The following is a 26,542-nucleotide window of genomic DNA, read 5'->3' as shown; positions in this document are numbered from 1 at the left end:
AGAAAGGGAAACACCCAGTGCTACAAGGTATTGTTAGTTCTGTCTCTAATGTGTCTGAAGGATTAAAAATACAGTTAACATAATTTTTACTAACACAATCTCCTCTGGGGTGCTGAGTCCAGTTCTGGATCCCTCAGTACAAAAGAGTCACGGAGCTCCTGTAGGTAGACCAGCAAAGGGCAAAGACTAGGAGATGGCAGCATATCACTTCTAAAGGTCCAGGCTATCCAGGGGCTGTTTAGCCTGGAGAAAATTAAGAGAACTGAGAAAACTATATCCATGTATATTGATATCTGATGGGAGAGTGTCAAGGATCTGGGCTCTTCTTGCTGGTACTGAGCAGTAGGAAGAGAGACAGTGGGCAGAAACTGATGTGCAGGAAATTCCACCTGAACATAAGTAGGAATTTCTTTAATGTGCAGGTGATTAAACCCTGGAACAGGCTGCCCAGAGAGCTTGTGGAGCCTCCATCACAGGAAGTAGTCAAAAGTCATCTGGACAGAATCCTTAGTGACATCATCTAAAGGACCCTGCTTGAGCAGGGAGATTGGACTGGGTGATCTGCAGTGGTGCCTTCCAGCCTGACCCGTTCACTAATTCTTTGTGATTTGGTGAACGTGCATCAGCTTTTTGTCAAAGGAAATACATAGAAATGTAAAAAAAAATGGAACATATGAGTAAGTAGATAAGTCAGTTAAACATAAATGTACTCTACTTAGATATCCTTAGTATACTCAAGGCACAGAAATTATTTTCCTGCACACAACTGCAAACACAGAATTTTTAGTATGTTCCGGTGTGCGATGTGATCAGTATTAAGGTTTCTGCAGCTTCTCTGTTCAATTTGTCAGCCTCAGTTTGTCTCATCCAGACACTTTTGTAAACATTGCACGTATTGCTTCAAGAGACATACTGTGTGCATGAATTCCAGCGTATTTTGTTACTTTATTGATCAAAATAACTCTTTACTGCTTGATATTCCCGTTAACTGTGTAGAGTCAAGATAGCAAGGAAAGTGTAGGCTGCGTCCTTTCTTGCTTGTCATTTGAATAATTTTCTGAATTAAACGTATGCAAACTTATTCAGGGAGGGGAGCACTGTGAAAAGTCTCATTTGCCATATTTGGTTGCTAGTAAAGGAAATAATGCTGCAAATAATTTGAATTCTTGAACTTCAGGTTGGGTTTGTTGGACTAGCAGATGTACCAAAGGGAGAAGATACTTGTTTTATAGGGTGTTGGTGTAAGTCAGTACAAGCTGGCTGTGAATAAATTTTGCCTGTAACTAGCTCAGAGTAAAAAGGAAAATAGGAGAGAAACAACTATTACACCCTCAACAGCAGCTTCTTGATCATGTTGGCTTTCTTTCTATGGAAGAAGCCATGGAAATTGTCCACAAGCATAATTTTAATTCATGTATTTCAGGAGCCAGAGGTTTTTTGTACAGACAGTTGGTGCTTGTGGCAGCCCAAACTGTGCCAGTGGGTTGTTTTGGCATTTTTGATTTTTTTCCCTTTGGATGAGAATTTGTTAGTAAAATATATCTCTCTGTTAAGCTGCTTGTGGTTCTAGTGGGTGTTTTTGTTGTGCATAGTCTGTCCTTCATGCCATGACAATTATTAGATTCTTAGCAGAATTAGTAATGAACCAGAAAATGTAGACTTCAGTCTTCTTGACTGCATATTAGGTTCTGTGAAGATTCATGGAATGCTTAGCCAGCATCTTCAGAGAAGAGTGTGAATAAAAGTGTGTATACACACAAGACACGTATTTCTAATTTTGCTTGGAAAGAAAGCAGTAATGAGCATTTTTTTCAAGTACTGAAAGATTTTTGTTTTATAAATATGCAAAAATCTCAAGGACACTGAGTCTCAATTATTTACTTGTGGCCTGTGCTTTTAGGGAAAGGTGCATTCATTTTTTGGAATTGACCCTACATTTCAGTGCTGCTTATAAAGTAACCCTGTGCTTGTTGAAATGAGGAGCTAAGGTGCTTTCAGTGTAACTGAAAAGCTTGCACATTATTCTTTGTGATGCCATTGGACACAAGCTGGTTTGGGAATATCAGCAAATTATTTGGATGCCAGAGTTTGAGCAAATAGGGAAATTGCATTTGCTTGGTGCATTACATGTGCCATTCAGTTTTTGGACTTGTGTATAATACTGTGTAAGACAGAGATTGGCAGCTTTTCAGGAGTGAGGTGCCAGATTGTATTTTTCTTTCACAAATTAGAGGTTAAGAATGCTGGCTGAAAATATTCAAACACGCTGTCAGGTGGTGTTTGGAAGCGGCTGGCTTTCAGCAGGCAGGATCCCTCCTGGCAGCAGGAGGATGCTGTAGGGGCAGGGCTCCTGTCCCAGTGCTGCCAGAGCCATGAGTGCTCTCACAGTGCCAGGGCTTCTGGTGCTCTGGTCCCTGCCTTTGATGCCAGGATTGCATGCCTCTGAAATCTACCCACCTCTTCCTTTGCCTTGCACACAGGGGATTGGGAGCTGCTGGCCCAGTAGGATCTTGAGTTCTCCCAAGCATCTTGAATTCTCTGTTGTAATTGCTGTTAGTGTGAAGTTTGACATAAATTTCTTGTGCATGGTTGGCATAATGTGACTCTACAGAAATCTTCTTGTATTAGAGACTTTTGACACTAGATGGTCAATGTGAAACCAAAGCTAATCAATTGACCAGTAATGCTCCCTTGTACATTACATTTTTATAAAATAGGGACAAGCGTGAACAGTTTTTTGTTGCAAATTTTGAGGAAATAACATTTGAAACCCCACAGCAATTGGAAAAAGATGCTCTTTGTGAAGTCATGTAGAATATTCTGATGTGTGTGGTGGTTTTTCATGCTGTATTAATCAAAAAGTAATAACAATGTGGGATAGTAACCTGTAGGCTTACTTTACTTTAGAATGTAACTTAGACAAGGAGCTCTGGCTGTTTTGTGTGCTTAATAACTCTCAGGAGTACTAATTATCAGGTAACCTGGAGCCACGTTTGAACAGTGAGCAACACTCTATTCAAACCTAGTGCAAGTGTGCATCAGTTGGCCTCTTCCTTTGTGGTATCACAAATGCACTGGTGTCTAGTGTGACATGGTTCAAGAAAGTGTAGGAGGTCTGGAAAACAACAGTCTGATTACAAGCACCTGCCTCCTGGTTTTAGAACAAGGCTTATTGTTAAATTAAAAACTTATAATTATGGCATGGGATTGTTACTGTGTAGATATTCCTAGAGTACCACTCTGCAATCTGTCAGCATGTGGATGGTTGTATGATACGAGATAATTTTTCTCATTTAGAAAGTATAAATGGTTTCTACATAGAAAAAGTTATGATGAAAGTATCTAAAATACTTTTATCACTTCATATCCTATCTCAGTTATTTTGATCATTGTATAATAAAAAACCTGGCATAATTTTCTTCCTTAAAAGCATATAACTGTGTGACTACTGTGAATTTATTAGCATGTACTAAATATTTAAAATATTTAGCAGAATAATTAATAAAATCCATTTTAATGGGATTTCATGTTTTCTTTTCCCAGGAGCTGTGATTGTCTCCACTCCACAAGACGTGGCTTTATTGGATGCACACAAAGGAGCTGAAATGTTCAGAAAAGTCCATGTACCTGTGAGTCTCTACATGAAAAATACCAGTAAATTTTTCTTTTTCCAATATGTAAAAAAAAATTCCATATGCAGCAGTAGGTGAACATTCAGAAATCACTTGAAGTTAATAAATTCTTGTTGAAAGGCTTAGATTCCATCTTATATCTGTGTCAGGAACTTGGTTATACAGAAAGGGGAGAATTTTCTTAGGCTGAAGCCATAATAATAAATGATTTGTTTTAAATCTGTTTGTTTCATTGTATGGAATAGATCAGATTGCTGAACAGAATATCTTAGGAAGTAATGCATGCCTTTCAGTCATGCTATGTGTCCTCATTACATGTCCTCTTCAGCACTGTCTCTGTTGGGGCTTCAGATTTCATGAAATGTAGAAAAATCATTTATTGATTTTTTTTAAGAAGCAAACTCAAATTTTGGTGGAAATATGCTTCTATCTAGTTACTTCACCATTTGAAGGGCTCTGTAAGTATTGTGACAAGTAGAAGGCTGTCCCATCATTGTTTTCCATGAGGTTTATAGTTTATATCTTAGCATACTTGTTTGAGAAATGAGAAATCTAAGAATATCCACAATTAGGAGAAAATATTAAACTGGCTAACATCCTTGACTTGATATTTTCTCTGGGTGCTACAAGTTGCTAAGTAACTGAATGTAGTACTCTAGAATATATTTATGTAGAGATTAATTTTTAAATGGGCAGTTGATGAAAGAATATGATATGAAATGCTTCCTTATCATAAGCTGTAAGGAAAAAAAGAGGTTTTCTTGTTTACCTGTGCGAAGGTCACTTCTAGTCTTTCTTAAGAAAGGAAGTTTTTTTTCATAGCTAGTGTTTTCATAATTAAAAAAAGTTGAAGTGAATGCTTTCCCTTTTTTAATTTACAGGATGGCTTAACAAAAGAAACGCTTTGATGAATTCCTTATTACTATTATTTAAGCATATTTGCATCAAAATGAAAGCATTGTAACATTTATAATTTGCTGCCAGAAGGAAAACAAGAGAAATAACATACAGAACATTTTGTTTTGATTTTGTTTGGGTTTGCTGAAATGATGTAAAATGTTGGGTTTTTTTTCAATTTAAATTGTGTTCAAGTTAGTGCTTCACTGAATTTTCCTTTTGTTTTAATGAGAAGTTACCAAGATTTCTTTCTAAAACTGTTTGGTTCAATGTCCTTTGAAGAGAATGGCATCCAAGAAAATCGTGTGTTCTAGGATGGGCTTGGCTAATACTGATTTGACTAGTGGAAGATAAGATATTAAGTATGATCTGTTTTGGTTCATTGGAATTATCAGATGTTGTCAAATCAAGTGAGAAGTCACAATAAAGCTGTTACACCACATGTTGTGTTTGAATGCACTTGAACCAGTTATCAGGCCTTGCCTTTTTCATTACCCTGCTTCATTTTATTCTCCCTGCTTCATTTTATTCTGCCCTGTATGTACACGTATAAAAATATGTATAAAAATTGCTTGAGTTTTAGGCAGCTTTTGCCTATGTACTACATTTCTAAATGTCAACTAAATATGAGGATCTAAAGAAAGTCAAGTGACATAATTTTTCATGGACAACTTCAGACCTGAGGTGTATGTCAAAGAGCTGGAATCTGAAGGTCTGTGCTAAAATTACATATCCTGATTGCATAATTAACTGATCTTCAATCTTTCATCTTTCAGAAAGCGCTTGCAAAGAGCTGATTTTTCAAAGAAGCAGAGAGGCTATGGGTTGCTGAACTCTGAGTATGCTTTCCTGTATTTAATGAACTGTGGTCTCTCCCATGTACATACAGGCCTATATACATATTCTGCCTTCCCCTCACACCCACCATTATTAGTTATGGAAGGCTCAGATGACATGTGTAGTATTACCACGGTAAAGTCACAGTTTTTAATGTTGTTTATTGAAATTGAAGTAGAATGACTGAAGGAACTAATGAAAAGCCGACCAGGAGAGTCAGCATTAAAACCAGGTTTATGGGGCAAAATTAATATTTTCCATCTTAGGACATAGTTGCTAAAAGAGGAGTGACATCTCTTGTGCAGTGGAGCACACCTACACTTAAAGTGAAGGAGGAATTTGCAAAGTGTTGCTGACTCCTATCACAAGTTTCAAGATTCTTGTCTGTTATGTGAGTTTGGCCAGCGTTTTCTTGTGTTCCTAAGGGTGACTCAAAGTGAATAATTTTGAGGATTTAGGAGAAAAACTGCCTATTTCCGCTTGCTGAGGCTGAGTTCAGTTCATTATTGTTTATCTTATCAATCATATCCCTGAAAGAAAAGACAGGGTTTTAGTTAAATCTACAATTTTTCTGGAACTTTCCTTGAATTTGAAGGTTGTGCTGTGGATTTTGCAGGTTTCAAAAAAACTGCTTAGATAAACTCAGCTATGTTTTTCCTTCTGAGTTGTACTAAAATGGCTTATTTGGCTATGTTCTTACTGGTGTTTCTGAAGCATCCAGAGTAACCAGCCACGATTATGGCTTCATGTTGGGAGCAGATATTAGAGAGAGAAATTGCTCTTTACAGGATGAAAGGTAGGAAGACAGAAATATTGTGCATGTTCACTTGAAGCACTTCAATGCAAAGTGGCTGACTGACACAGGAAGTTGATGGCAGAGGAACTGTCACCCTGGTCACTTCAGTCCCCATCAGTCAGACCTCAGCACCAGCTGTCTGTCCTTAAATACAGTGAATGACTGCAGTGGGTTTCTCAGGAATTGTCTCCTAATGTAAATACAGAGAACTTTCATTTCATCACTGTATTTTCTTTAACTTAGAAGGTTCTATATTTGGATTTAAGCATGATTTATTGTGTAACCAAAAGGTTTGCTGAGCACAAGAAGTATGTAAACATTCAGCAACTGTGTGCAGATAACTCCTAATGAAAGGGTTCTTCATTTCCTGTTATTTCTTGCCAGATGCTTTTTGCCATTTAAAATAACGATTAGACTAAATGGAATGCAGCTCCATGCTGCTGCCATAGGTTAGCTCCTGTATTGTGGTGGATAAAAGTTTTCATGTCATTGCTGAGCCAAATTTGCCAAGCTCAACAAGAACTAGAATAGAATTCACCCACACTTATGAAATAGTTTGTGTAGACAGTAACAGCTGCTTTGAAGCTATTACAAGTCTATTATTTGAGCAGGAAAATGAGGGTTATTACTGACTTCATTAACCAGACCTATTCCTTTGTAGATTTAAAAGCTCTGAAGGTCATAAGGAGCTCCCTTCTGTAAATATATGTGCAGAAAAATGCATGGTAAAAAAAACACTTCAGCAGTAAATTGTGTATTTTGAAATATTCCATATTATACTTAGTATTTTTAAGTGGCATCTTCATATTCCAGATGGATGAATTATATATTATTAAATATGCACTGTTTATTGGCTGACAAACAGGACCAACACAGAAAAATTAAAATTATTGTGTAATAATGAAATGTCATTTCCTTTTAGTAAGGTTTGTTTAAATGGAAATAAAAAAGGACAGTGTTTAAGGCCTCTAAAACTGGTCTAGCATCAGTCCTGGCTGAAGGACTTCTTAGTTACTAGGTTATTAAAAAATGAACAAAACAGCTTTAATAATGCTTAACTATTCACAAAACAATAGTAGACTACGTAAAATTTTCTTTGATGATAAATTTGCTGAATCATAAATGTTGTATGAGTACTTTGAAGAGAACAGAAAGTTCAAACCCCAAGATACCTGAAAATGAATTAAAGTGTAAATTTCAAATTACTTCTTTTTTCCGATTTTCTTTTTTTGTACTTTCAAAAATGGCCTCCATGTATCCTGGTGAAAATAATATTTTTCTTTTGTCAAAAATATGTCTTTCAGTGTTCTTCAGTTTACCAACAGAGTAAAAACTCCATGACTTGATCTAAGGGGAGAGCAGGATGAATGTCTGCTTAGAGGTCATCCATAGAAGGCTGTGGCTGTACAGCTCTCTTTTTACTGTCCTGCATCTTATACCCTTGGATATGCAGTATTTAATGTCTCTACTAATGTAAGAACTGGATGATAAAATGACCTGTAATAATGTAAATAGAATCTTGTTCCACTTGCTTCTCTGACAGTCCCTGGGAGAGAGTAGAAAAGGGGCAAAGTCAGTTTGAGGTGTTAAATTGGAAGTAGGTAATTTTTGTTTCAAGCATATTATTTCTTAAAATGTTCCTTGCTTTAAACCATCTGAGAGTTTTACATAAGTAAAGGAAGATGTATAAGAGGTGGTATAGAAAAGGTGTTATAGGCAAAACAGGTGACCACCTTTTGATAAATTTCAGTTTATAGCTAAGGAAACTTATTATGATATTGTAAGTAACATTTTTATTTTAAGTTCAGTGCCAGGAGTTGTACATTCACTTTTAATTAAATATATTTGTTGGTCGCACTGAACACTGTGTTTCCTCCTAGATATGCTTCATTAGCATAGTGGATATATTTCTTCTCTAATAACTCTCTAATAAGACACCACCTTGTTCAAGCACAAAACTAGAAGGTTCAGGAAAATGTAGAAGTACAAAATGCTACAAAGTAAATATCAACATAAATTGTGTATTCTAAAATTCAGCTATAGTGTTAGTGACATATCTAGGTACTATACAAATCTGAAAGTGAAATGTTGTAACATTGCATCTCTTAAAGCAGATGTTCTGTTCCTTAGCAGGCGGATAAAAACTTCCACCCTGTGGCATTTGAACACTGTTTTCGTCACTTCTGAAACTTTTGATCTGACTCAATGTAGAGTTTTGTTTACTATGTGAATAGAATGAGATTATTAGTATTATTTCACATTGGGAAGGAAGATTTTTTTGTGTGAATGACTTGGCAAATTTTCATTTGACGTATTTTATAAGGATGACGTTAAAAACCTGGCATCAATGGAAGGGTACCCAGGATGTGTGTATTAGATTTTTATGCTATGGTTTTTGCCACTTAGTTTCACGTAATTATTTCTATTGTTTGATCTTTAAAATGCGTTTCTGCTCTGCAGAAGAATAACAAATCTGGTCTTTTTGAAAACATTTCCCTACTGGATAACTTCTAAAAATGCCTTAAAAGCACGTCTGATTGTGTAATTTCTTGTAATGGTATGTTTTTATTTTCTCTTTCCTGAAACTGCAAAGGACAAAACTGTAAAACGCAGCATGAAAATTCTTCCAGTATTCAGAGTTTGAAAATGAAATACTAGCAGGGAGAGTTCTTGGCAAGTTAGGTTTGTGCAAGAAGTACTTTTTGTTACAAATAAGGCTGGTAGTCTTCAAGAGGTATAAATGTGAAGAAATTGAAATAATGCCAGATGATGGGGCCACTGAGATGACTAATAAGAGCTGATAATGATATTAATGGGTCTGATTCCTGTTTTAAATAACCACTCTGTGTTGGTTCTTAGTGGATAATCTATATTATCAAAGATTAACATGGAAATACTGGTGCTTCGTTTGAGCAATCTTTCCTTTCCTTTCCTTTGACAGGTTTTAGGACTAGTTCAAAATATGAGTGTTTTCCAGTGTCCCAAATGTAAGCATGAGACGCATATTTTTGGAACTGATGGCGTAAAAGATCTGGCAAAAACTCTTGGATTGGATATTTTGGGTAAGAATATGGAAATGGTTTTATTTTTGAAGAAAAATCTAATGGTGTGCATGAAGTGCTAACTGAATGATGAAACTGCATAATCCTAGATGACTTTGGATTCAGACTGTTTTCAGATGTAATGGAAGTAATAAGCAGTATGCTCTGTTCCTTGCCAGTCTTGTAATGGTGATGTTGACTGCATATGAAAATTCTTGAATTGCATCTTAAATCTCTGTATTTACAAACAATCCAGAACATGAATTGATATCAATGTGCTGTATTACCTGAAATTTGTTATGTGCTTGACTGTACAGCAATTTTTGCAAATAACCAGGAATTCTATTTAGTCTTAGGACAGAGCTAAACTCTGTCTAGTAATATCAATAAATGTTTTCTCATTTATTTTGTTTAAATTATTTTTGTTTAAATATTGACTCAGCAGAGGCTTTATAGCATCCTTCTGGTGTGTAAATGGTTCTGAAAGCTGGAGACTTTTTACAAAGGCAGGCAATGATAGGGCAATGGAGAATTACTTTAAACTGAAGGAGGATAGATTTAGATTAGATATTAGATATAATATATTAGATATTAGAAATAAGAAATTCTTTAGTGTGAGGGACTGGCAAAGGTTGTCTAGAGTCAAGGGAGCTCCATTCCTGAGAAGGTTCGAAGGCAGGTTGGATGGGGCTCTGAGATACCTGCTCTACTTGAAGTGTCCCTGTCTACAGAAGGGGGCTTGGAACTAAATGATTTTTAAGGTCCCTTCCAACTTAAATCATTCTATGATGAGCTATGATTAAGCTATCTGTCATGCCTGTAGGCTAAAATATACATGGATCTTTAAAATATACATTACTGATTAAAAAAGGCAAGGTTCAACCTGTGCTGTAAGTAAAGAATATAACACAGCGTAATTAAGTTGGTAAATGGGGTAATTGCATGTGCTAATGATGTGTTTCCATGTATCACTCTAATTATCTCAATGATTTTCCATAGCTAATTCATTAAAAAGAACCAGGAAGCTCACTTAGAAAGATCAACACAGAAACATCAAGGTCTGACATAGACTTGAGATAGCAAGGCAACACATAATTAAAGACATGCTTTTGGGCTATCTTTTAGTTTTCTGAATATGTAATGAGTTGTGATCAGAGCCCAAGGGGACTTCTGCAGCCCTGGGTTATGTGGATGGATGCAAATGCTCTGCAAGCAGTTGAATCTAACGTGCATTTAGATACGCAGGCACAAATGATGTACCATGGCATTGGTCCCATAGGTGGTTTTTGTTATTTCCTAAGAGTGCAGAACTGATTGTGATTGGATTTAATTAGGAGTGATGTGAGAGATGTACAGATTTAGCAGGGGATAGATGAGATGTACAAAACAAAGCAGAGTGAAGTTTAACTTCAAACTGCCAATGCAAAACCAGACTAAGATTAAGAATAATGCCCCAAGGGATAAATTTTGAGTTACAGTACTTGATCTGATTAGTATGCTCCTCCTTCCAGGGATGACCATTACATAATAATACCATATGGCATTGTAAGAATTACTGCTTACAGATTTTACGGTAATCCATCCCAAATGGAAGTTCTATCTCAGTATTACTTGAATTCTGCCCAAAAACCTAGAGAACATATTTTTACATATATATCTGTAAAGTGCATATATTTAAAATTAGTAATTCTAAGTTTATTTTGCATATATTTTCTGACACCTGTGGCTGTTCTGTTTGTTTAGATAAGCATCTATCTAGTCCTTCTTGTCATCCAACATTTGACAAATTCTCCAAGCTAATCCTTCAGTGCAGGATTGAAAAGTATTGTCCTTCCATTTGCTCAGAGTTGGCTGTCATTATTATTACTGAGTACCTTATTTTTGTTTATGACAGAAGGCAATTAGCATTTGCCAGGAGTCTTTCAAGTAAAATCCGTTATTTCATATACTTACGATTGTCTTTTATTTTTACTGTTCTTTAAAGGAATATGTGATAAGGTTTGTGAGAGAGACTTTGTGCTGCTGATTTTTCTCTCCCTGTCTCAGAAATTTTTTTCCTGAAGTTTGAGAGCTGTAACTGTGACCAGAAAGCTATGTCATTGGTATGCATGATACTGAGATAATAATTTCTGTGTGTTCCATCCTGACCTTTGCAATTCCTGACTTTTTTAACACTATCTGGTTCCTGACCATCAGCAATGACTGCCAGGTTTTTAAAATTCTTTGATTTTTCTTCCTACAGTAAATTTAAATTATTCTTTCTTTGCAATCAGCAGTAGTTGTTAATATCAGAAAAATTTGTGATGTTAAGTTCCCATCACATTGGGTAGTGAAGAATAGTCCAAAAGTTTTATCTTCCTCAAACCCATACCACCCAAACAGCTATGCAGATGGTTTTGATGTCTTCTGCTTAAATTATAAATTTGCAATTTTTTAAAATAATAATGCATTTTTCTTTATCTTCTGACTGCACTTCTGTTCTTACAAGTCCTGAATGCTCCTGTAGTACCAGCACACGTTTGTAAGTCTGAAGAGGAAAAGAGAGAGGCTGCTATTTTGTAATTATTGGAGATTATTATTAAGCTGATATTGAAGAAGTATTTTTTCATTTACAAAACATCCTTGGGAAAAAAGAGAAGATTAGTCTCAACGTAAAATAAGAGTAGGAAGTGAACATCAGGGAGATTTACAAATTACTGTTATTCCATTAAGAATGTTTATGGTTAGAAAACTTTCAAAGGACTCTCTGTATTTTTTTTAAAAATGAATACATGAACAGACTATTATACCTAAATTTATTCATGACTTAAATAAGTAAGGAAAAAAATTGAAGGAAATGGACTGTCATTATCCTAAATAATAATAAGGCTGTTCAAAGATTCAGCACACTAATCATGGAGCCAGTGCTTTTGTGTTTACTATTTGTTTGTTTTTGTTTGTATTCCTACTTGCTTTGTGTTTAGGTTTTTTTATTTCTTAAACTTCGTCAATTTTCATACAGTTTTTTAAACTGTTTCATTTTCTGAATACATTGAATCTCAGTAATTTACAATGGCCTTGATTTGAGTTAAATCAGGTTGCTAAAATGTATGAATTAAACTTATACGATTTCTGATGTGTCAGGATTGAACTAAGGTAGGCTATTCTGTCTTCGTCTATCCATAATGTAAAGTGTAGCTATGTCTTCCAGTTAAAGAAAGTTGGTCTCAGTTCACCTCAAAATTATTTATGTAGCAGTAAACATAGGAATCCCCAAGTGTTTTGTAGTGGTGAAATCTGTGTTGCAGAAAGTATGTCTCAGAATGGAACAGGGCTGCTAATTGATTCTCCTTTAGAGCGTTCCTTTCCTCTCTGGCAGTTCCCTGCTCATTATAAAAGCAGAATATAAAGAAGATTTCTGTTGGAAAGAAGAATGACTGAATAGCCGTCCACCTTTTAATTGGATCCAAGGCCTAATAAGGACAATAACAAATGCTATTATTTGGAAATTAAGTATTCAAAGAAGTCTTTGAATAGTGATTAAAATCTTAAAACGGCACTGAAAAGAACTTACAGTGAGGAGATAGGCTGAACAGTAAATTGCATGATGAACAGTTGCCTAACACTCAGGCAGTTTATTTCACATAAACAAAATATTTTGTATCTCAGCCTGTATTTTTCTGTGTTTGAGGCAAAAAGCCCTTCCTTCTCTAATAAATGACTAAAGCATGGTCCTTTCTATTCAGAGAATGAAAAATCCAAAATATGTTTGGCATTATTCATTATGGATGTAAGGAAAATATACCACAGCCAATTTTCATTTTAAATGCTAATTTTTGGAGCTAAAGCAATTCAAAGAGTATAGTGAATGGGAATTAGATTTCAAGTTGCTTTAGGGTTATTTTAAGTAAACATTTAAGAAATACTAGGTCTTCACATATGTGTGTCTTGGTATTTTTGATGCAGGAGACGTTCCACTGCACATCAATATACGGGAGACGTGTGATTCAGGACAGCCTGTTGTGATCTCTCAGCCTCAAAGTGATGCTGTAAGTTTGGTGCACTGCACTTAGAACAACAGAGAGCTCTCCTCTAAAAGTGAATGGAGAGTGCTGCTTCTTATTGCTCTTTGGAAAGAAATAGGTTTTTGAGTGAAGTAAGGAAATAAAGTAAAAGAAGGTAGTAGCAGTAAGTAACTCAGGCCCTTGATTTTTGAATGCTGGCCATCTGTTCTGCTTCTGTGGGTTTGGTTTTGTTTAATTAGGCTGAATCATTCAGAATAGAGAAGATTTGATCCAGGTCCTGGCACACTAAGAGGAGGTAGGTCAGTGTCAAGCCTCATGAGACCTTGCAGCTAATGTAGGTCCTCTAAAACTGTCAGTTAAGCCTTTGGTAGCTGAGCCTGGAAACTGTCAAAGGGTCTTACCCAAAGATGTTTGGAACAAAACTTCATATTGTCAGTACCTGGGTTGTTTTCATCAGGAAGTGGAGCAATTTGCACACAAGAGGAAATGGATTTTTTCAGTTTATTTACCATAACATTCTGTTGTCACTGGAAAATGCAAGTTGGTGAGGTGGTGGGAGTCAAATATGTAAATCTGTAAAGAAAAGTAGTTTCACATATAGAATTTCATTATTGCTGATGGAGTAAGATTTCCCTGTCTGCTATTTTCTTTCTCTGCTAGAGTTTGTCTGCCAGGCTCTGTAGGGCAGGGTGCTGTACACAGTATATGGCATAATGCAGCCCCACTCTCCTCTGCTGCTTAGAGGTAAAGATATATAGTGAAAAAAATTATTAATACTGATAACAGATAGTAGAATCAATTCACAATAAGGTAGACTGTACCTATGGAGCATTTGAATATTAGTAGCTTTTTCAATATCATGATTGAAATGTGTTTTTTCCTTCACAGTATTTTAGAGGAAAAAAAAAAAAGAGGAGAACATTAACATTCTTAATCCAATGTTATTAACATACTGAACAGGATTGTGGAAGACCAGTGATAGTCTTAAAATTGTAGTTTTGTTCTGAAAGAGAAGTGGCGTGTTGGCTTCTAGTTAAATGCCATGTTTTTGCTAGGTTTGGGCAAGGCCCATGCTGTGGAATAATGTAGTCATCTTGAGTCTAGGTCTATCTGAAAAGGAATCCCTATAATCCATATGGTAGCTTCTTTCTGGGAAGTTTGATCAGCAATGTGAAGTTTTGAATGGATGTATGGCTTTGGTCAAAGCTGAAGTAAAACAGCTGGGAAGCTAAGGTGGAGGGCTCACAGTATCTGAAATCTGTAATAACCAAGAGTCTGTAGCCTGCTGGACTATTGAGCCAAGAATTCAGACATGTATGGGGATAGCATTCTGAAAATAAAAAGGCAAGAAAGTCTGTTGTGTTGCCATCTGTTCCTCCTTTAACTATGTTCTTGATAACAAAAGGATGGGTTATAATCACCATTTGTGGCAATTAAGTTAAATATGCAGAGGAATAAAGATTGACAAATATGTGTGACTCTGGGGAAAACTCTTAATATCCTTCTCTGCCTTTGTGTCTGTGAGATAATAGTTCTCCTCAGAGAATATGTTTTAAAAATGTCACAAATCTCTGTAGAATGAAAAAGAACTTTCCTTCATCCCTGCTTTTCTTCTCATTTTAAAGATAGAAAAAATATAATTCTCTTATATTTTCAAAGAAATATTAAATTCTTAGCACATAACTGATGGTGGGAGAAGGCATATAAGGTCAGATTCTAATCTTTAATACATGACAGTCATCACCATGTTTCTCAAATAAACTGAAATTGTGGCTATTCATGCATTAACAACTTTTTGGATAGAGAACAATGTCTGCTGAATTTCTCTGCTCCTGTCGCTTAAATGTGCAGGGGATTTTCATACAAAATTCTATGCTGATTTTGTTAGAACACACTTACAAATCAAATACAGAATCATAGACCTGAAATAATACCTTGCAGATTCAAACAGTAGGGAATAGGGATGGTGATTGACTTCTTAGAAACCCAGCATGTTGTCACACCTTTTGAGCTCTTTCAAGCCTAGAATAAAATGGCTTCTAAAATATGTCAGTTAATACATTTTTGCTTACACATCTGCCATGGGGTTCATCTTGCCTTGCAGATATGTAAAAGTATACCTCTGACTTTACACAGAATTTCAAAATGTCTAAGCAAACTTGTCTAAATTTATTATTTTAAAGCTTAGATGTAGTTGGTGGAAAAGGGGTTTCCTTTTCACAAATGACAAGGAAATTACTAAGAACTAAAAAAGGAAATTACTTGTAGAATGGAACATGTGTGAACTTAGAAAGTTCTTCCTCAGGGAAGGCACAGAATACACAAGACTAATCTGCTTGTGGAAAGTATTGACATTATAGCTAAAGGATAGGAGGGTTTGATGACTGGAGTTCTCTTTTGGTGAAGCTTGAGGCAGTCCCCTGGGAGAAATAACAGTGCTGCTAAAATGATTTTTCTCTTGGTATAACATTGTCTGTGTTACTGTTTCTGTCAGTTTAAATTGTGGCTTTTTTTGTGGCTTTTTCTTAATACTCTTCATTGATAAAACTTTGTGATGTAGAAATGGAATATTGTTGTACTTGCATGGTCAGCCTAACACAGCAGCTGAGAGTGACCCAAGATCCTCTACAAGAAGCTTATAATTTCTTTAATCAACAGTAAAGGCTTACCTTCTGGAGTGAGACACTTCTAAAGATTAATTGAGCATTTTTCTCCTCCATCACACTGTGGAGGTGGATTAGCTGGCCCAGGCTCCATTTTGTTGCTTACTCAAACAGATGGAAGAGTCACTGGACAGCAAAAACTGGTAAACAAAAATCAGGAATGCTGCTAAAATGGTAGAATTGGGGGAAAAAAGGCAGGGGAAAAGGTAGAATAGGGACAACTAATGAGGAATCACTGAAACCAGGTGAAATTGATCATGCTCAGATGTACTGGATCTTCCTATGGACCATGGGAAAGGAGCCAGCAGCAAAATAGGTGTTTAGAAAGGCATCCTGAAGCTTGCAGGTAAGCAGATTAGAGGCACAGCAGGAGCTACAGAACATGATTAATTGCAGTGGAGTTATTCTGCCATCAAAGGAGCTGCCTAAGTGCCCAGTGAACTCTCCATCACACTGGGAGAACGATAAATAGAGGTTCCTGAGAGCTCTTCCTTCTGTGAGCATAGAGCCCAGAGACTTAGCTTGTGAGGAATTCCTGCTAGAAACTTTGGGTGTATCACAGCCTGCATGGCACAGTGCATTTATCAATACCTTGGCAGAACAGACAGGCTGTCTGTGATTGTTGACCACCAAACTCCCACCTGTCACCTCCCACGTCAAACAAGAACAAAATACATTTGGTGTACCAGTATGTCCATTCACATCCTACATGTGAAGGATTTTGAGTCCAATAAATTGCACACTGATTTATAAGGGAAGACAAAAAGCCCAGTCAGGTGGAAAGCAGGGGCACAAGGTATCAGCAGTCTAATGGAACAGAGCAAAATAAGTCTGGTTAATCATCCCTTTTCAATTAAATCAGAATGTTACAAACCTTGCTGTGGTGTCATCCAAACAGACAACTCAAATTTGTATTCAGAAACACTTTGTCTCTAGCATGCTTATGAAAGGGTGATATATAAGTAGGGTAAAAACATACAGCCTTTTAAAGATTGCAATAAGTAGTTGGAGAAAAATTTAAGTACTGGTAGCAAAAAGTCATAGAATGCTGTTTTGTGGTTTAGTTGTCATAAATAATTCCATTTAATGAGTAGTCAATGCGGGGTGTGATATTTTAAAATTAAAGCAAATCCTAAAGAAGGCTGCATGGTATGATTTATAATATGCCTTTATCATCAAGGCTTCCTTTGAATCATCACAGTAGTATTTGATACATGTAGGTTCAAATCCTTCATTCAGGGTGTAGACAGTACAATGCATCATCAGACCCTCATTTATGGTTCTGTCTGCTGAAGAAAAGGCTGAGTGTAGGATACTCTGTTTGAAGGATGTTACTATACTGCATTTGATTTGCAGGGTTCTCTTTGGCCATGTTTTTTGGGCAGGATGTGTATTTAGATGTCCGTAAAGGCACGTTGGCTTAGCAGTATTACCCAGCTGGGGCTGTCCCTAAGAATGGTTTGGCTGTTACTACTGCTGATATATAGGATTAATAGGAAGTTTCCTGTGAGCACTGAGGATTTTTCTTTGAGATTTTTAGTTTCATAAATCCAGCTTACTTACTAGTCTCCTCCATTTCATGTTACATTGTATGGATTGACTTTTGCTGTCTCAGTAAGTTTGCCTTTCTGACTTGAGACTTCATTGTAAATTTGGCAAGAGTTGCCAGTACATGCAAAGAAGAATCTTATGGTGGGGCTGCCCAGAGGAAGGACTGGTAGGGAGTGGGATAGTCTCTGGACCTCTTGTAGCAACCAAGAATTTCTCTGGGTGACATGAAGCTTGTACCTGAAGTAGACTCATCTAAAGCTGCATTTGTCATCATGTTTTTAGTGCCAATTGAGCTGACCACAGTAAAATACAGACATTGGAAGGTATCTCCAGTCATGCACTGAAGGCTGGAGTTGTGTCAAAGTAACAAAGCAATTTCCATGTTTCCAAATTAAATCTATTTAAAAATCTGATTGAACTGGCAAATGGAACATGATTGTGCAGAGAGTGCTAAGAACCAAAGTTATCAATGACAGGCTGGCTGTGCTTATTTTCATGTGGATGGTAGCTAAGACTAGTATTTGTCCTTGAGATAGTCACTATTGGATTAGTTGCTCATGGTGGCTACTTTCCTTCAGCAATTAATAAAATGTAAGCCCTAACAGGTCAGTTGAGCAGATTTAAATTCCTTTTCCTTCTTTACAGGTATATTAGGATCCACAGCACTTGATGTTCCAGACAGTCAGACTTGCACAGATTCTGTTTTGGATTGCTGGGCTGAATAAAGCAGCCTTAATAGTCTTGGAGTCTTGTAGTCAGAAATAGACATTAGAAACCATGTCAGTACTGGGATTTATATCCTTTTGTGTATGAGGCCTGTCACTGAGTGATGGAATCAGTGTGTGTTTCTGAGTTGCTGGTCTGAAGTTGTTTGTATACAGTGGTTTGGGTGAAGGAAAATGTGATATCAGCTCCTACCTGCTTTTACTTTGTTGATTATAAGTTGAGTTCTGTGTTTGTGTGACAGTTGCACCAGGTACTGGCAGGCACTGTAGTGAGCTGTTGGCAGGCTGAGATCTGCACTCCAGTGAAAGCAAGCCAGCAGGTCAGGCCACACCACTGCAGTCCATGAGAACAAGGCAGAGTCAGCCATGATCTGTACAGTCTGCAGTAATCTTAGCAACAATGCATACTTCCCTCATGGGTAAGATTTTTAGGGAGAATGAAAGGCCATAACTGAAAGGCTAATATTTCCTGCAGGGCTTAATTAGATGAGCTAGTAAAAAGTCTTCCAGTTTAAATCTACCCATCATGTATTAGGCCATGATAATACAGATCTGCTACAGAGTGATGAATCAGGATGGTCTGATTATTTATGCTTAGTAGGACTTCTCACTCCATTTCCTGGTGAGCTTCTTTACAGGTTCTCTGTTTCCTGCTCCACCATCTATGCTATCATCAGTCACTTCATTATCAGCTGTGCCCTTGAGGTCTTAAAAACTGTGCCCTTCTGGCACTGTGCCACTGTTTGAGAGGTGAGCAGTCTCTCACGTGGCTGTTTCCCAGCTTTTTTTTTTGACTCTGTGAGCATCACCTTCCACCTCTACCTCTGCCTGCCCTAGTGCTGCTCTCAGATCCCATTGAGGCAGTGTTAATAATAAACAAGTCTGGTCTGGGCTTAGGACATTCTGTCTTCCTGTGTGCTTCTTCATCCTCATGAAGTGGGAGGAATGATAACTGGTATGTTGTTTTTAAATATAAAGTTGTCTGTCAGCAAAAAATTGGTTTTCAGAAAATCTATAAACCATTCATTTAGAGCTTTCAGATATGAAGGGAGTAACTGACCTGAGAAGTTTGCTTTTATCCTGTTAAAATGAGAAAGGTTATAGGTGATGAATGGGAACTAATCCTTTACTCTTTCTCTGCTGTTTTTCCACCTGGAAAGGAAATAGTAAACCCTTTCTGGTTTCATTTGCAGCCCAACTTCTTTTGCTTAGTAATGATGGATTAAACAGCTGAACTGAGCTGTGCTCTCTGTCTGTGGATGGCGCAATGAAAAGATCACGAGTAGGAAAAACTATTCAATATACATAGGGTTGTTTTTATTGTGGTGCATATTCACAGTCACCAAGATTCCATTTAGACCTTTCAGGTATGTTGATTGATAGTCAGGTCCTCACTCATGGCTAAATCATTTGTTCAAAGACAGGAAACCAAGGCTCAAAACAGTTGATTTTTACCAAAGCCAGGTGACTGGTAGAGTTCTGTAAGGGCACACATGAGATACTGGTCCATTCAACAGACAAAGTAGTGATCCAGGAAAACAAAAAACCCAAAGGTGAGCAGGCTAGACACTAGACAGTGTTTAGTAGTGCTGGAATGCTTGCTACAAAGAGCTGCATTGGGACCCTCCTGTTGCAAAGTGGTGATCAGCTGCTTGGCAAATGAGGGTCAGTGTACACTGGGGAAGTGTTGCTCAGACACTCATTTAACAGCATTTTGTGGGAAAAGTATCTAAAATCTATTGGGCTGTTGGCATAAGGTAACATTTATACAAGCAGTTGAGTCTGCTTATCGTGAATTTGTAGCTCTGTGTACAATTTGGTCAACTCTCGAGCTGGCAAACAGGCTGGGCAGTCTTTAGAAGGGGCCGGGTACTGTATGCAGGTTATTAATTAGCTCATTAAAATGCATGAATTGATCTGTGCAAAATGGGAGCTGCCTGCGGGACTGTTCCAGGTAGTTTGAAATTCCCACCTGTAGTGCTCCTGCACCAATTAGTTAAATACTGAACTGCAAAGGCAGCTTGACTTCAGTCAGTCACCTCACTTCAGGTGGGTCCATTATCTTGTCTAGGTGAGTAGTTAGCTGGGGGGCAGCTGGAGCACCCAGGGCGTTAACAGCCGAGTGAGGTGAGTGTTGCACACAGGCTGTTATCCAACTGCACTGCGACTGTAGCCACAGAAGTTTGAAATTCCTGATTGTGAATTAAGTTCTAAATAATTCTGTTGTTCTTGCCACAAAGTCATGAACGTGAGAGAAAACAATTCTGTCTTGCTGTCTGCATTCCTTACAAACTCAGAAAATTTGGCTTTAGTTTTAAGGAGATGTGAGCATTGAGACTGTGAGGTGTAGAGGGTGAGTGCCAGAGAAGAAAATCCTACAAGCCAGGAGCAATCCCTAAAAAAGAGGAGACAGACATGAGCAGTGCATGGCCCTGCAAAAGGCTGACACCTTGTTCAGAGCAGTGACAGTGAGTGCTGGTGGGCCTGGTGTGACAGACAGACCGTCTCTTCCTGCCCCCCAAGCTCTGGGCTCTGGCATGTGTCAGTTTGTTTGCTGCTTTAAAGGCTCATCAGGGGTACAAGGACTAATTCATGGTTAGAGCCATCCTACAGGAGACAGGAAAAATCAGTGTGGAGATTTGTCCAAGGAAAGCAGGAAAGGTTGTCAATGTGGTCTGTGTATGCAGACTTAGTGGAGAAGATGGAGTAGGTTGGCCACTGTTGTGCAGAAGAGCAAGCTCAGTTAGGGGACTTTGCTGTGTACTTGACAGAGAACGTGATGCACCAGCTGGAATCTGAAGTACGACAAATTCAAATTATAGAAAAGGTGTACATTTTAAAAATGGAAGTAATCAACTTCTGGAACAATGTGCAGTGTGTATATACATACACACAAAAATACTATTTTAATTAAGTATTCTTATATAAATGGTTGAGATTTTTAAGATGTTCCCTTTTGACTACAAGTTGTTGAGCTTGGTACAGGAATATTTTGATTTAATTCTGGGGTTTGTTCTGTGTTGGACTTCATACAATGTTTTTATATAAGTCTCTTGGCGTAGGATTGTTAATTGATGGTGGACTGATCATGGTCCTAGCTGTGTCATGGTTTTTGGAGATGTTAACATAAGTATGCTTACTTGGGTTGCTCTCCATAGTCAAGGTGTCTGACCAGATGCCACAGGCTGGTGTGAAAGAGAGCTTTAACTGTGTGGATTTCAGTGTTGCAGAATTAGTTTTTTCCAATACCTACTTCAGTCTTTTGGAGAGGTGCCTTTTTTTAACAATACTTTAAATGTCTGAATAGGAAGTTCCATAGTGATAGTCAGGTTTGTAATGAATAGTTTCAAAAATTTTTTTCTGAATGCTGTTGTTTTCTCTGATTCTCTATCCTGTGCATCCTGGTTGTCAGGATGAGGGAAATTTATAATTAATAGTACCTGTGGGAGTAAAGAATCTGTATCTTCCTCATTGCTTCTCTTTCAGAAGACTTTGCTTGTTGTTAAAGACAAATTGTTTAGTTAAATTTAAATTCCCCCACCAATATTTTTCTATAATGCTTGTGCTTAATCTGTCCCTTAATGCATTGTTTTTCCTGAACACAGGCTAAATTTAATCCATTTATTTAAACATGTTTGATTTCCTCTTTGTGCGTAAAAGAACAAATACCTAATTAGTTGTAATATTCCTTTCTATAGAAAATCTAGTGCTCAATGTATGTTTCTGTTTTTGCAGGCTAAAGCCTATCATAAGATAGCTGTGGAAATATTAAGAAGACTACCAGTACCTCCTGCTTGAAGCATTTGCCACTGAAATTTAGCAAGAAAGTGATCTTTGATGCTGCAGTGCAGAAGAGTCCTGCTACCTAAATACATGGAGGCTATAACTTAATTCTAAGAATTTCTTTAGGAATTAATTTACCAGAGGTTAAATTATGATTGTGATAATTACTGTTTTTCACATCGTTGTTTGGCCATGTCCAAAAGGATTCAAGTATGCAAATGATGATAGACAGTACCTAACTGCTGAATTGTAACATCATCAAGCAAGAAGGGAAGAAGTACATTTTTTCCATGTGCCCTATTTTAAAGTCAAGAATGAAAAACAGCCTCTCCGTGCAAGGAGAACGATGGTATGCCAAGACATAAATTTAATTTTTTAAGCAGGATTTTCAATACTCTAATTTCCTTCAGTTTTTGTTCAGATTTTTACATGGCTGGCTATCAAACTGACCTTAAGTTCTGCAAGATTTTAAGAAGCAAAATCAGTTCTCTAACTGCGGTACTTTTCTGTGTTCATCTTAAAAGAAGATTAAAAAAATCCACGTATACTCTGAAGAGTTCTTGTGATGGATGATGAACAAATTCATTCATTATTGGATAAAGTTCGATTGTGAGGCAATTCAAATTCAGTGGAGAATGGATTACGTGACCCTGAGGCTTATTTCTCTATTGTTTTACATTATAATGAACCCAGACAGAAGACAAGGTAACAGAGGTCTTCACTGAAAACCAGATGTTTTTCCTGAGCTCAGTTTGCCACAGAATGCAAATGATCAAGATAAATTAAATTTATGATTGCCTATTCCTACTACAGTGCAGCAACTTGGAATTTGAATATAAAGATGTATTTTTGAAGTAAAGAAATATTTGGTCTTCAAACTGCGTGGCCTTCTGGTTTATTTTTTCATTGCCTGTGATCTTTGTGTTGGTGTGTGGAAGTGAAAGATTATGCCTTCAGGGAATGAGTTTTCATTTACAATTAGATCTTGGAGCTGACATTTAGGCTTTTCCATCTACACAGTCAAGTATCAGTATCTTAAACGTACATCGTAACCCTACCAGAGAGTGAAGTTAACCACACTAGGGAGTTCTGCTATTGACCTCTGAGGGATCAGGTTTTTCCCTGTATTCCAAGTACTTGGTCAGAATTTTGGATGTAGTTTTTTCTTATTGAAGTGATACAACATAAAAAAATGGTGTACATTTACATTAAGAATATTTAAGTAATATTCTTACCCAGAGTTTAGATGAAAAATCTAGACACAAGTAGTGAGTTGAATTTCAAACTTAGGTGATTTTCTAAATATGTAAATTGCATAGTCCAAAACCGTTGATTTTTTGCATCAAGTCAATCTCTGAACCTCCTTCCCTGCACCTTCCCCCATGAAATCTCATATCAGTGGTCAACTTTTTCAGTAGCATATTATTGTGGTCTGTAGAATTGAATACTCCATTCCTTTCAGTTGTCTGATATATTTTACAAAATTCAAAGCTGGCTTAGTGTTCTGCCTATGAATACTGCTTAGTGTTCATACTTTATTGATAACATTTTTTTAAAATTAAGTTTTGTTTCTGCATCTTTTTTAGCTTTGCTTTACATAGCATAATTGTTGATATACATGTCTGTAAATAATCCTGTGGTGGTTCTGGCTAGTATAATCTTATATTTCAGTGGAACAACTGGGACTTCTGACTGTTTTTTAGCAAAAGACAATGATATAATCTGAATGCTAAAATTTGTAATTCTCATTCTGTTAAAAAGTTTTTGAATGTCTGACACCCAGTTCATGTTGAGCCTGGATGAACAAGCAGTATACAGATAGGTGGTTGTTCAGCTCCCCTTTTGTTTCTTATTATTTCTTGGGTTAGTTGAAGGATGAATTTTGCTTTCAAGTTTTCTTTTATTTTACTTCTTTTTACATTTTTTCCCCTTTTAATTAAGTACTGTTGTTTTGCTCTGTTGAATCTTTCAGTTGCAGAATTATTTTGAATGCCTTTGTCAAGAAACTATGTTACAATGATTAAGCGTAGTTTCTATGCCAGGCTGAAAATTCATTTTAGTTAACAGTTTTGTGGAAGGATTACACAATGTAGTTGATTTATTTATATATATATATATATATATATGTAATTGTACAGAATTGGTAGGGCATTTCTGTGTTTAAGGATTCCAACAGTCAACCTAAATTTAAATTGAGATCATATTTGCTTGATTTTCCTCATTCTCATGAGTGAAAAACTGTTTCCTAGACCTTCTCCTGCAAAGTAAATGAAGGGCACTGGCAAAGTGTTATTGCTTTCTAATGTTATGGAAATACATATTTGTATTTTTTTATTATGTTGTACACTATAGAATACATAGTAATGAATTCCAGTCAACATACTACATTTGAAGTTATATAAATAAAATCATTGATGGAGGTTGTGAATGGGAGAGTCGGTTGGATCAGTTGGAGATTTAGCAGGATAAGGTGGTATTTAACTGTAGTTTATAAATATAAATTATAGGCTTGACACACAGTGCTGTTTGCTCTTTTCAGTTCCAGTATTTCACTTCATTCTAATTGATATTCCCTAGCATGCTAATATGTTTTTGTTCTAAAAATGCTAATCCTAGCAGGAGGCCTTGGCTTTTCCAAGCTGTATGGGTAGATGCTCTTTGCTCACCAGCAAGGCAGAGTTACTGTGCTCCTGGCTTACCAGCACAGAATTACTGAAGTCTGTAGCACTGTGAGTTCAGTTGCACACTGGAAAATCCCACAGAGGAGGAAAGAGAAAGAAAAGGAAGGCTAGGGAGGCATGGGACCAAACAGGCAGGAATGGGGACAGGGGCAACTGTCAGTCCCAGTTTATCTCCTGTGTAGGTTAGCAGCAAGATTCCCAAGACTCCCAAGATCCTTCTGCATTGCTGTCAGATGTAATTTTGTGTTCACAACACGACCCTGTGTATAGTGACCACAGTTCTTGTGTTTGCAGATAATCCCTGCAGTTTCTTGGGTGAGGAGCCTACAGGCTGTGTCTTAGTAAAGTGCATTTCTTGGCTTTCAGAGTTTTTGGTTTTAATGGAAACAAAAGAAGGCATAGAATTGTTTGTGCTAGTGAAGTATTTTGGTATAAATTTTTTACTGCTTTGTTCAGCTAATGAATTGTTTAGCCTTTGAGACTATGATTTGTGCAATACTTAGGTGCTAGATCCTCACAACAAAAAAACCCTGTTATTTGAAGTTATGAGAAAAAAGTAGTTTGCAGGTTACTTTTTGTCTACTAATTCAATTAGAGTTCAAACTGCCACCTGTTTAGTTGCTCTGATTAGTTATGAACTGATATTAATGCAGAGGAGCAGTGGCAGAAGCAGGTCATTTCAGTGTATTAACAAAACACCTCATGTAATTCTGAATTGATTTCATACAGTTAGACTCAGATCCAGTTTAGCAAGTGAAACCCGCTTTAACATCTTTCCCATAAGAAGTGTGGGTTTCCCTTTGCTGTGGGACAATTTACATTTTGGGATTTTGGTACTTATGTGCAAAGCTTCTTTCAGAGTGTCCCCAGTCCTGACACTGGCACATGAGCTCAGTACCCCACTGCCCAAGGAGCTGCTTTTGTCCTTCCAGGTACTGGTGGGGAGAGGATCTCCATGCTTTTTTTCCTACATGATTTGCAGTAGTTGTCCAAGACACAAGAAACTTGTTCACCCAGCTTTGGTTAAGAAGATTCAAATCCATAGCTCCTAAATTTAGGAGGGGTCTTCAGTCACCTGGCTTAGTCTTTGCTCAGGATCATCATGGAATGTTCATCACTCCTGATAAAGCTGTACTGCTTGTGGAGGAAGTAAAGAAGTGCTAATGTGCTAATCACAGCTGATTTTTTTTTTTTTTTTGCTTAGTGGCTTGGGCTGAGCTTTCTTTGGTCCTTGTTCCCAGCCTTATTGATTGCTTTTACCTAATGAGGCTATGAATATAATTACCAATTCTTAATTTAGTGCCTGGCATTTTAGATGCTTACAAATTTGAGATAAAGCTCTGGTGTTTTTATTTGGATTTTGATACCCACATATCCGGTTTTTTTCTCATGGCCGCATCTGGGCCTCTATTGTTGTTGTCATTTTTATTTAACAGAAATGCTTCCTGGTGGAGATGGCTGGGGAAAAGCCTCCTACTTAAGAACAGTTTACCATAAGATGAATCTGAATTGCTGATATAATTTCAGAATTGATTTATAATGGCAGGAGTTACAGTGATGATTACATTTTATTTTGGCAGCATTTCAGCCAAGGCATTGGTTTGTCAGCCACATATCACAAAGCAGCAAAAGAAAAAATGAATTCCCAAAGTAGATTTCAGCCTAAATTTAAGGCGTGCCTTTTTTTTTTTGGCTCTGTTTTACATTATAAAGATATTGAAATCTGAAGAAAAAATATATTCAAAGGTCTGTATTTTTCCATTATCTTTGTGTATTCAGAGAGGATGGGCACAGCCTGTCCTTCCTTATGCACCTATTTGTCTCAGTTTCTCCATTTGTGTGAGTCTGGATCTGAATACCCACTTTAATCAATGCAAATAAAGGACTTCTCCTAGGGAGTGTGTGAGTCTCTGAACAAGCTGGCGGGAGGGA

General features: G+C 37.1%; 1 protein-coding gene across 4 annotated transcripts in view; it reads left to right on the top strand.

Moving 5' to 3' along the window:
• Positions 1 to 22,807, top strand: part of NUBPL (NUBP iron-sulfur cluster assembly factor, mitochondrial) — a 78,033-nt gene extending 55,226 nt beyond the window's left edge. For all 4 annotated transcript variants that reach the window (XM_071426928.1, XM_071426929.1, XM_071426930.1 and 1 more), the window contains 4 exons: positions 3,544 to 3,629; positions 9,104 to 9,224; positions 13,149 to 13,231; positions 21,882 to 22,807. In XM_071426928.1, coding sequence (XP_071283029.1) covers positions 3,544 to 3,629; positions 9,104 to 9,224; positions 13,149 to 13,231; positions 21,882 to 21,944 — 353 coding nt within the window. In that variant the 3' untranslated portion in view covers positions 21,945 to 22,807. The remainder of the gene's footprint in view (positions 1 to 3,543; positions 3,630 to 9,103; positions 9,225 to 13,148; positions 13,232 to 21,881) is intronic.
• Positions 22,808 to 26,542: the final 3,735 nt, after the last annotated feature.

The sequence above is a fragment of the Agelaius tricolor genome, unplaced genomic scaffold, assembly GCF_023055355.1.
Source record: "Agelaius tricolor isolate 1412-34295 unplaced genomic scaffold, bAgeTri1.0.p SCAF_5, whole genome shotgun sequence".
Classification (NCBI taxonomy): Eukaryota; Metazoa; Chordata; class Aves; order Passeriformes; family Icteridae; genus Agelaius; species Agelaius tricolor.
Note: the sequence above shows the minus strand (reverse complement) of the source record. Positions and strands in the feature narration are given on the sequence as shown.